Consider the following 11,989-nt stretch of genomic DNA (forward strand, 5'->3'; position numbering starts at 1 on the left):
AATTGCACTAAATGGAGTACGGTTCGCTTCACTCCTAGTTCCCTAGCATGGATTGTTTTCTTAGTCTAACTAGTCGCTCTTAAGTCAATGAGAGCTTTACTAAATATTATACTACTTATACTTAATTAAGATGATTACTAGAAATTAACTACAAATGCTATGGAAATACTATTGTTTGACTCTAGATAAAGAGATTAGAGGGAATTGAATCCACCTCGAATCCAACTTAACAACCTAGCTGTGAATGTTGTATCTCAATTCTCACGTTCTTACGGCAAGAATTCCGAGTCTAATCCCTAGTGTTCATGGCATTTCTACCAAGTACTAACTAGCATGTGAGGTCGCCCACCCATTCTCATGGCGAAACGCGACCTTCTAGAGTGGAATAGATGCTACAACGTTTCTATACTAAACAACTAAGGTTTCATCAAGGCTTCATCAACCCCTCTAATGGAGGTTTAGCCTTGAGTCATCAATCTAACATTTACCATTGAATCTAAACTAAACATAATGTGAGAATTTGAGAATTACTTAATTTAGCAATAATGAATCTAATTTAATGGCTGGAATAAAACAATGACAAGAATTGAATTTAGATCTAAAAATGGAAATGACAAATTCGAACTTGATAAAAAATACTACTTTATTTATCTAATCTATCAAGAACAATGATTCAGAGATTTAATCTAAAACAAGAATTTAAATGGAACTAAAACTTAATTTAATTAATAAAACTAGATCTATAATTCTATATCTTAATTTAGGTCTAACTAGCTACCATTAACAAAGAGCTAAGCTTTTGTTTTTATACATCCAGATCCAAAATTCGTGCATGGGCTTGGAGCCATGAGTTGGGCCGAGAATCGTGCCCAAACCCATTCTTTCAACCAAAAAGGCCTCTTCAGCTGCAGTTAGCTTCCATAGACTTTTCGTCCACTTCTGCTCCTCTGATTGGGTCAAGGCTTGGACCATTGCAAAGCTCTTTCCGAGCCGGTCGTTTTGACATAAGGTAGGCCTCAATCCGAGGTCTGAGTCCAAAGATATGGCATTCGAAGTTCTCACGACTTTTGCTCCTTTATCTCGCTAAAGTGGCACATTTCTCAAGATAATGGACTTTGAAGCCCTCGAAATGCATAAAACACGTAATCGAGATTAACTCTTACTTATTATTCACATAATTGGTCTAACAAGATGATTATTAAGGGGTTAAAACTACAGTTTTGGGCTCTTATCAGGGTGCTTGTAAGTACAAGCAAACTAACATAGACAGATTGAAACACTACTCAAGTTCCATAACATGCGCAGGTACTTCAATAATAAAATATCTTGGCATACCAATCATATGATATGGACAAAGAAGGAACACCATTGAAGAAAGCCTCTCGAGCACCCGCAACAGTACCAGAGTAAATACTGCAAATCCAAAATGGAGGAAGGCCATCACTAATGTAACAAAAATCTATGTCCAAAGGATCGACCGGCTTTATAAAACTATTTAAAATATACAATATTAACTCAAAGCTTTGCATATAGGTAGGTCACATTTCTAAATGTAGATTGTGTGTTCCAAGTTCCAAGTTCCAAGTATGAAATTAGATATAAAATATTGTTGAGGTCTTAATTGATTTCTTATTTTCCAAGTGAGAAAGTTCCAGAACTCACATTATCGTTCTCTTGGTTTCCACTAAAGGGTTGCAAATCAAGTTCTAGTGGGAACTCCACATACTTGTCGATCTTCTCAACATAAGAGCCATCATTTTTGAATCTCTTTAAATGGAAAGTTACTTACTTCTTTAGGAAATCAAGGAAGATGTTTTCTACACTAACGACCTTCTCATCAACGAAGAAATCAACGAAAGCTTCCATTTTTTTTCTTTTTCTTTTGAGATTCGCAGGAAGAGAGATGCACACTAGAAATAGTTCTGTGTTTAACTTACCTGCCCCAAATTGAAAAACCCAAAAAGAAAAATAATTAAAATTTTGTGCGCAAACAAATTAGAGGAGAGAGAAATCAAACTGAAAAAGGGGCAATACCTGATTTGTCTTCCTCCTTCAAGCTATCCTCCTTGATTTGGTTTGTCCGATTCGTCATCCCTAAACCATAGAAGAAAGAGAGAAATTTCAAATTTAACCGGGTCAGCCTTCCTTTTTGACAATTAGATTTGGAACCCTAGACTTCAATGCTTGAGAGGAGGAGAGTGAAGGGAGACGAGCTTGAGAGAAGAGAAATGTACCCTTCCGGATTTTAGGATTTATTTAATTTCTTTTAAGTGTATTTTATTTCCACTTACGGGCTTTTCTAACGGATACAATTGTTACCCAAAATTAGAAAATAAAAAAATCCTTAGAAAATAAATAAATAAAAGGGAAAATAGATGTACAGTAACGGATACCGTAATGCCTAACGCTTTTATCCGTTAGAAGGCTAGTAACGGATATAAGTGTTACACATGGAAAATTTGCCTTGTTACAAAATGGCCATTTTGGTGTAGTGATTAGCTATGAACATTGGTTGTTCATACCCACCAATAGGTATCCATGTATGAACATTCATTGTTCATACCGATAAGTGCTCAAAAAATGCTATTTAACCCTCAATTATGCCTCTTGTTTAGCCATCTTAGTGGACTAATAGTGTTTGTAAGTGATGTTTTATGATTCTACAGGTCAAAGAGAGAGTTTTGTAGAATATTAGAGAAAAAGGGGTAAAACGGAGCAATTTGGAGCATTAAGGATCACATGGGAAGCCCGTGGACAATCATGGAGAAGGCTAAGGAATTGGAGCTATTAAATATGCGACTTGGACCTATTTTAAAGCCTATTTGGAAGCCCAAGGCCAAAGGATTAGTTGCTTAGACCAAAGCCCACAAAAAGAGGATAGAAGGATAGAAGCGAGAAGAGACAAAATCGCTAACGTCCTCGGACGATGGATCGAGCGTCTAGACGCATTGCTTGCGTCTGAGACGTATGAATAGTGTGTCCAGACACATGAATCGACACTGTAGCCAATTCCTTCTCAGTTTTGGAGACGAAGTTGGACTCTAAAAGAAGTCTATTTGTATTAGGAAACAAATGACGGTTTGGAATGCTTCTAGAGCTCATTGTAACCTCTATAAATAGAGAACCTAAGTGCCTCATGTAATTGGCCAATTCACTTATACTCTTGTCTCCAGAACTTGAGGCAGAGAGAGATTAATAATAAAAGATCGGTTTTAACTAGCTGAGTCTTAATAAATTAGTCTTTCTAGTCTTATGTTCTTCAACTCTTCTTCTTCTCGTTCTTCCTTCTTTATGGAAGGCTAATCTTCTCCTTCAAGGGAGAAGATGAAGCTAGTGCTTAGGGTTTCATGATTCTTCTGGTTCATGTTGTTCTTCAATCAGGTTAGTTCTTTATGTTTTTAGTTATTAGTTCCATTGCCCACACCAGGGGATGGAAGTATAGATTAAGGTTTTTATTTATTGCAATCGAATATCATGCTAGTTTAGGGTTTTATTTATTGCAATTGAATATTTGCTAGTGACATGCTTTTATTTATTACAATTGAATATAATGCTAGAATAGGGTTTTATTTATTGTAACTGAATGTTATACTATTATTCTCTACTTTTCTTCTTGTTGTGTAGTGTTTTAGAGTAAGGAAAGTATTCCTTGTGTTTGCCTTAGGTGGTTATTCATTGAATAGCTGCCCAAGCTCACATAAAAGGAAAGAAGATACTAGTAACATGAACATAGGAACAACCTTAAGTAGAGTTACTCGTTAACGATGTTTCGTCCAAGAAGGCATCGACACTCGCTCAATTGCCTAATTGTAGTCTACTTGTGAGAACAACCATGAAGCAAAAGGTCATTGAATCAAAAGTATTGGTGGATTCTAATCTCTTGAATTCCCTCTCTTATAAATTCTTAATAGTTTAGTTTAGTTTAGTTTAGTTTAGTTTAGTTTAGCATTAGAATCTACAATATCTATAATAATAGTTTTTAATCCCTCAAACCCCCTTTCCATTCCTATCCTTCATATAAACATACACTTAAAAGTGGAATGATACCCTACTCATCCTTTACTTATTGAGGGATAATTAGGTTTTTGATACGCTTCTATTTTGTTCAATGACCATCATCTATCTACATCATCCACATCTCATCTACACACAAAAAGAAGCTTGTCAATACCCACCAATAGCTATGAACATTTATTGTTCATACCCACAAATTGTTATAAAAATAGACAAACAACCATAAATTAATGATATTGAGTTAAAGAAATATATCAAAAACATTATAGTGCATCCATTGATCGTCTGTTTTTTCTTCTTCTTTGTATTCAATGACAGCATCAATTAACTCCTTGTGTATGGCAGTTGGCCAAGACAAACTTCTAAGTGTATCCAAGCTGTCAACAGCCTTGATTAATGGCCATGATGCTCTGTAATTGGCATTGCTGAAGAAACATGTAACCAACATGAAAAGCGACATCGACCTTGCAAAATCTTCACCGCAGATTGCTCATCGCTGGTTGCCAAAGTCCTCATTATGCCATCTTCAACATGAGACTTGAATACCGGTGTTGGCATCACCAAAGTACTTTTTAATGAAGTTTGGGTTTCTTTTCATCATCTCCAACAGTCCTATTTAACCTGTACCAAAGTATCTCGGATAGGCAGCCCAAACATGAGACTAACCTCCTCTACAATGAGCTTTACCATTCTTTTACCAATCTCAAATGCCTCCTCGGTATTTGATTTGAAATTGTCCAAGAGATAGAATATTTCTTTGTTTGGCTTGAATTTGTTTCCTTCAACAATCCCATTGTTGTATAGCGATAAAACATAAACCGAATGGTGTCTTCTTCATTTCATCGACATGTTTTTTGGAATTCCAACTTCTTTGAGTTTTTGTACCAAACTTATCATGTGTGAGAAGGTACTTTCGCAGCTACACACAAAGCTCTTCTTGCTACCTTTAACATTCTCTTTCTCATCTTCCTCATCTTCCTTCTCTTCCACCACCTTCCTTTTCCTAGTATTCTTGACCATAACCTTCCCTTTACTAGTTTTCTTTCCACCAGCTCCCCCTTCCCTTGTATTCTTCACCACAACCTTTCCTTTACTAGTTTTCTCTTCCACCAACTTCCCTTTTACTAGTATTCTTTGTCTTAAGTTTTTAGATTGGCGGTAGTCTTTGCTTGACTCCGGTTTCCTTTTTTTGGATGCAGATCTCAAACATAATTTTTTGTTTGGTGTGTCATATCTTAAACATAACCTTCTACTCACATGGGACTTATCGACTTTCTTCTTCTTCTTCTTCTCCATATTGCTTTTCTTCCTTCCTCGATTAAGGACCCAAATAATTGAAGGTCAGACATACAAATTATACATAGTTTTGTTATTGTAAAGGTATGAAATCAATGTTCATACCCTGGGACTATGAACAATAATTGTTCATAGTGTGTTCATAGTGAACAACCAATGTTCATACCAAGTGGATTATGAACAATTAATGTTCATACCTAGTGTACTATGAACAATTATTGTTCATACAGAGTTATTAGTAATCACTAATGTAAATGTACCTTTAATGGAACCTCCAAATCATTTTCTCCTCCATCTTCTTGTTGTTATGCTTCTTGATTTCTAGCATTCAAATCCTAACATGCAAAGCAAAGTTATGAAAAATCAGTATTCATACATATTTACTATCATGCCATACTACATGAATATGTCATAGTCTAATATGAGTATGAACAATATAAGTTCATGCCTATTTCCTATTCTACGCGGTCCTAACATATTCAAATCCTAACATGCAAAAATAGATGTATGAACACTCATTGTTCATACCACTTTCTTGCAAAAAATAAAATCAATAATTTAAAAAAAAAAACCTCTAAATCTTCTTATTCTTCTGCATCTTCTGCATATTCTTCCCCTTGTTCTTCTTGTTCTTATTCTTCTTCTTTTCCTTGTTCTTCTTTTTCTGCATTTCCATCATCATCATCGGTATCTGTTTTCTCGTCATCTTCACTCTCAACAACTCCTTTTGTTTTATCCTCCTCCGGCCACCTTGCTCTTCAACAATATCATTTACAATACTTTATACAACATTTGATATTTCTTATTTGTGTTCTTCACAGTAAATGTCGTTCTCATGCCTAGGGTTCTTGCAATTTTCAGTATTGCACAAATTTTCGTCCATTTGATATATTTTGATTTTGATTTTGGAGACAATTTTGGTTTAAAAAGGAATCTAGGGTTTTACTGTTTTTGTGGTAGTTTTCTTTTTGCTTTCGCTGTTTTTTGGAAATGTGTGCAAAATGAGAAGTTAGTTTTAAAAGGAATCGTATTTGAAGTGGACACGAAACCGTTTATTTAGGACGTGACACGTAATACCCTAAATTTGGTGGGTATGAACAATGAAATAGGTATGAACACTTATTGTTCATACCCAAACAATCACTGTGTTTCTCACTGTTTCATTCCCAAACAATGGTATAAACATTGATTGTTCATTACCACCATGTATAAAAAAATCAAAGTTCATTATTCATAAATAGGTATGAACATTAATTCTTCATACCTATCCATGTATGAACATTGATTGTTCATACCCACCAATTGTTATATCCATGAATGAACATTGAAATTTGAATTGATATATCAACATTAATTGTTCATACCATAAATGAACATTGATTGTTCATACCTATTCATGTATTGTTCATACCTTAAATAGGTATGAACATTGATTGTTCATACCTATTCATGTATGAACATTGATTGTTCATACCCTAAATAGGTATGAACATTGGTTGTTCATAGTTATTCATGTATGAACATTGGTTGTTCATACCCTAAATAGGTATCATTCAATCAAAATTAAATAAATGAATGAAATCATAAGAGACTTTAAAAATGGATTCCAAAACTGTATTAATAACTATCATTCAATCAAAAAATATTTAATACAAAAACATCAAACAGCCTCACTAGTAGGGGTGGGCAATGGGCCGGGTCGAGCTAGCCCGGCCCTAAATATTTAAAGCTTTTCAGTTATTAGGGCCGGGTCAGCCCGGCCCTAAAGTCCCCATAGGGCCGGGTCATAAGTCTAAATTTCAAGCCCTGACCCTACCCTAAGCCCTCTTTAACAGTTTAGGGCCGGGCCTATATATTTTCTTCTTTTTACTGCATCAGTTTTAAAACTCATTTATATTACAAAAAAATTCAAAGATTTGCAAACTCAAAGTCCCACCACTTTGAAATTTGAATAACAACCAATCTAGTAATAATTCTTGATAAGTCCAACAATTTAAAATGCATATCCACAATCTAATAAACTGAAGTACATAGAGACTCATATTTATATTTCAAAATTACAGTTAAAATGCACAAGACACATTTTGGAATGAGCTTTCACTGACATAAATCCGTTATTTCTTGTACTCAAATCTCACCAAAATTACATTTAACATTGAAGAACACAAAGACAAATAAGAGTATGGAATGAGTTTTTACTGACGTCAACCTATTTTTCATCAGGCTAGTGCCCAGTGCTCATTATTGTTCTTGGCGACTAGGTTAGACAGGGAGTTGTGAGGTGTACGTGAGTTGTGAGATAGAAACAATTAGGTTTACAAGTTTTTATGATATAAGACAAGTTATTAGAAGTACCCATACGATAAGTGATAAATTACAAAGGACAGTGTTATTTTAATTGAAAATATGTAAGAAGGAGTTGGATAGTTTTAGTTGTGTATTTTATAGTGAAATTATAACTAGGGCTTGGTTAGGGCTTAGTTAGGGCCGGGCTTATATTTCAGAACCTTAGCCCTGACCTTGCCTTAGAAGGCATTAGGGCAGGGTCGGCCCTGCCCTAAACTCTGTGAGGGCTTTAGTTGTAAGGGCTTTATAGGGCTTAGGGTCTGGTCGGTCAGGGCCGGGTTAGGGTCGTTAGGGCCAAATTCCCACCCCTACTCACTAGTGCTTCCCACATCAAAAAATTGCCAAGACTTTAATACCATATCACCACTACTACTAGGCAACTCATCTCTTGCACTAGCCAACTCATCCATTGTTCTAGATTCCACATCAGCAGTGTCAAAAGGTTTCCCACGACAAGTCTTTCGGTTGTGCCGGTCGGTTTTGTGGCATTTTCTGCATTTGTGGACAGTATAACGTATAACACCCATGCTCTCAATCCTCTTAACTCGTGGTCTACCCGGAGCCCTCTTCACATCTGGTGGAAGAATTTCTACTTCATCAGAAACATCCGAACAGATCTCATTGCGGCTAATTGCAGTGATGCCATGAGAGTACGTGTTGCTGAACGAAGTGGCGAGAAATGCAATTTCAATGTATGAATACATTGAATCCCTTTTGCAATAAATACTTGCAATTGCATGCCGGCAAGGAAACCCGTCTATGCCCCAATTGTTACAAGTGCAATATCTACTAAGTAAGTCAACCCGATAATCATACTTCTCCGTAACAACTTGAAACACGAAACACGTGCTCATCTGACCTTGCCACAGTCACAGAACGAGCCTCCTCGATCCTCTCAGCCAATTTAACTTCCATTTTAGGATAAAGAATAGTTTTCCAATTCTTGCACTCCATCCTCTGGTCCGATGCCATTTTCATCATCTTCATGCGAATTTCATCTAACATTGCTGTGATGGGAAGATGGCGCTCTTTGTCTATCCAGCTATTGAAACACTCTGCCAAAGAAAAGCACATCTCACCATATCGGGCGCCACAGAAGTATGCATTAGCCCAATTATCATAAGGTGCCCTAGATAGAAAATTAGATACTGCATCTCCATATATATTTAACAATTCAGCCATGTGCTCCTGAAACTCCTCATGTGTGGAAGCATAAGCACATTTCTTCAATAAACACACCAAATTTTTTGAAACACCACATGTCTTTAACAAAGCTGTTCGAAGCTAGGTTGTTCTCTATGTGCCACAAGCAGAAACTATGATATGAAGTAGGAAATACAAGAGGAATGTTCACAAGCAAACCATGATGTCTATCACTCAAAAAGGTATACCTTCTCTCATACCCAAAAGCCTTCTTAAACATATTGAGAAACCAAAACCAATTGGATTCATTTTCAATATCAACAACACCAAGTTAACAAGAGGGAATAATCCTACAAAACCACAAAAAATAACCAAATATGAGATAACTGAAAAGTTATGAACAATACATGTTCATACCCAAAACAGATATAAACAATGAGTGTTCATACCCACAACAAACATGAACAATGATTGTTCATACCTATTGGAGTATGAACACTAATACATGTTCAACAATAAAACATGAAAGTAAAAATAAAGGAGCACCTTGATCTTTATTTTTGGCAGTAGCAACCAACAAGCACTCTTTATACTCTGATCTCAAGAAAGTTCCATCTAAATACACCATTGCTCGACAGTATTTAAAACCATTAATACTCGATTCAGAAGCAACAAACACCCTTTCAAACTTCCCACTCTCTTCATTCACCTGAAGATTAACACAATTTCCATGATCTCTTCGCTTCAACTCCTTTGTATACCACAAAAGGTCATTATAGGATAAAGCAACATCACCATACAACTCTGTCAATGCCAACTTCTTACTCGCATAACTCATATGTTTAGAAATCTTTAGCCCATACTCATAACTATAAAAAGAAGTAATATCTCCCAATGACAAAGATGGTTTATCTCTAGCAAAATCCAAAATATGAGTCATTACAAGATAAGAAGTGAGAGGAGGATGGTTGTAGTCTTTAAATGCAAAACCACAAGTGTCTGTGAGATTAATCTTCTTAATTTCAAAACTTCCATAGGTATCGCAAGAGTGTATACACCATTCACAGTTTTCCTCCTTCTTATTCTCACAAATCGCGGTCACTCTAAACTCGTCATTCTTTATTAATTAATATTTGTAACCACTGACAATCGAATACTCTATCAATTTATAGCGAAACTCAGGCGCACCTAAAGCAAATCGCTGCCTAACACCACTATCAACGTTTCTTGCCCAAAAATCAGACTTGTAAGGTTTATGAACAACAACCACACCACCACTACCACCAACTGAAGAACTTGATGAACTTGAAGAACTTGCAGAAATAAAATCACTAGAGGGATCAACGAAGTGACACAAACAACCACTCTGATCTCAACAATTGCAATCTTCTTTGCAAAACAATAACACACCAAAGAATGCAACTCCCCATCGATTCAATCAGGTTATCTTTCTCGTTACGGTTGAAACACAAATTATAGCATTTTAATCCCAAATCAGGCCATTTCCCATGTAACTCTTGTACAACACCATTAATAGAAGAATCCAACCTAATACAAATGGAAAGACTACCATCATTGTAACAAAAAACTCCAATCACACTATAAACTACAAAATCATAATAAAAAAATGCATCGTCGAATGTATTTACAACTACTATGAATATTGATTGTTCATAGCTGTTTGTGTATGAATAATGATTATTCATACAATAAATACGTATGAACAATAATTGTTCATAGCAAAAAGCAAAATCAAAACCTAAAGTTTAATTAAGAAAAGATTCATCATCAAATGTATTTACAACTACTATGAACATTTTGTTCATAGCTGTTTGTGTATGAACAATGATTGTTCAAACAACAAATACGTATGAACAATAATTGTTCATAGCAAAAATTAAAATCAAAACCTAAAGTTCAATTAAGAAAATTACATAAAATAGCATTTTCAAAACAAACATGATATAAAAACTATATCATTGCTATAAACAAATTATATCTCAAAATCACAGATCTGATCTAAAATATAAACAAACAAAACATGATATAAAAACTAACGTTTTTAGACATCATTACAACACATAATATCATTGTTATAAACAATAGATGATTTCAAAACAAAATCAAATGAAGATTTCAAAATACTATAAACATATAGGTTATAAATACAAAGTTTGAAAAAGAACCTTTTTAGACGGCAAGAAGAAGAAACTATGGATTAAAACCTTCAGTTGAGGAACCCACTCGATTTTCAATTGAGACAAAAAAGTAATCGATTGAAACCAGAGCGCGTTGTTTATTTCTAATTTTGAAAACATTTTCTATTTATATATTAACACACAAAAGGGTAAAAGGGGTATTTAATAAAATTATAATGGACTGGGCCAACTCAATATGCCCTTGAGCTTGAGGGTTATTAAAATAGAAAAATTGGGTCCGTGAGTTGTTTAGACGAGGAAAATGGGTTTGAATTCGGCCCAATTTCTTGGTTTTCAAAAGTCTCCCAAAAAACCACTTGCTTCATATCATCCTCCCCTCTTTTCTCGTTTTTCCCTCTCTTCGCCTCCAAAATCTCTCCTGCCTATCCTGCCGATACCTCATTTGTCTCTCAACTTCTCCCTCAACTCCTCTCTCTCATTCTCATCATGGACTAATCTCTCACTCTCATCTCTCTAACCCACTCCAAATTCATCAACACAGACCTAGAAAACACAAAGAAGAAGAAGGCAGATTTTGTGTAAATTTTATTCCTCTTACAAACTCTTCAATTCAGTGTACTGATTACTCAGTTAATTTAATAAGTTGGAGTTCTTTGAATTGAAGTATCCATTGATGGGGTATAATTATTTTAGTGATACTTGATGTTTTTTTTTATAGTTTTAGAACTTGGGGTGTTTGATTTTTTTTCATGATGATGAAGTTTGTGTAGTGAAAGAACAAGTGGTGTTGTTATGGTCATGTGCAGAAATCATAAGAGGAGTGGCCGATTATTTTGTCTCTGAGAGCAATTTCGGCTTTTAAGGGCAAAATAGACTAAGTAAGTTTACCTTTTTTTTTTTTTTAAGCTTTGGGGGTGTTTTAATTTGATGTGAATTTTGATTTATCTAGAATAGACTCACATATTTTGCGTAGCAATCTTTCAAATCCATTCTTGAGCATCATTAATGCATTGTTAGTTAATTCCTAATGT

The 11,989-nt window shown here is 35.1% G+C and overlaps 1 protein-coding gene across 1 annotated transcript; it reads right to left on the reverse strand.

Annotated features, from left to right (window-relative positions):
• Window positions 1-8,466: 8,466 nt before the first annotated feature.
• Window positions 8,467-9,739, reverse strand: LOC147513033 (uncharacterized). Its single transcript, XM_086598847.1, has 3 exons — window positions 9,346-9,739; window positions 9,048-9,149; window positions 8,467-8,930 (listed from the first exon to the last, which is right to left on the reverse strand). The coding sequence occupies exons 1-3, from the start codon at window positions 9,737-9,739 to the stop codon at window positions 8,467-8,469; spliced, it is 960 nt and encodes a 319-aa protein (XP_086454973.1).
• Between the last annotated feature and the right edge of the window lie 2,250 nt (window positions 9,740-11,989).

The sequence above is a fragment of the Coptis chinensis genome, chromosome 3 (genome assembly GCF_015680905.1).
Source record: "Coptis chinensis isolate HL-2020 chromosome 3, ASM1568090v1, whole genome shotgun sequence".
In the NCBI taxonomy this organism is placed as follows: Eukaryota; Viridiplantae; Streptophyta; class Magnoliopsida; order Ranunculales; family Ranunculaceae; genus Coptis; species Coptis chinensis.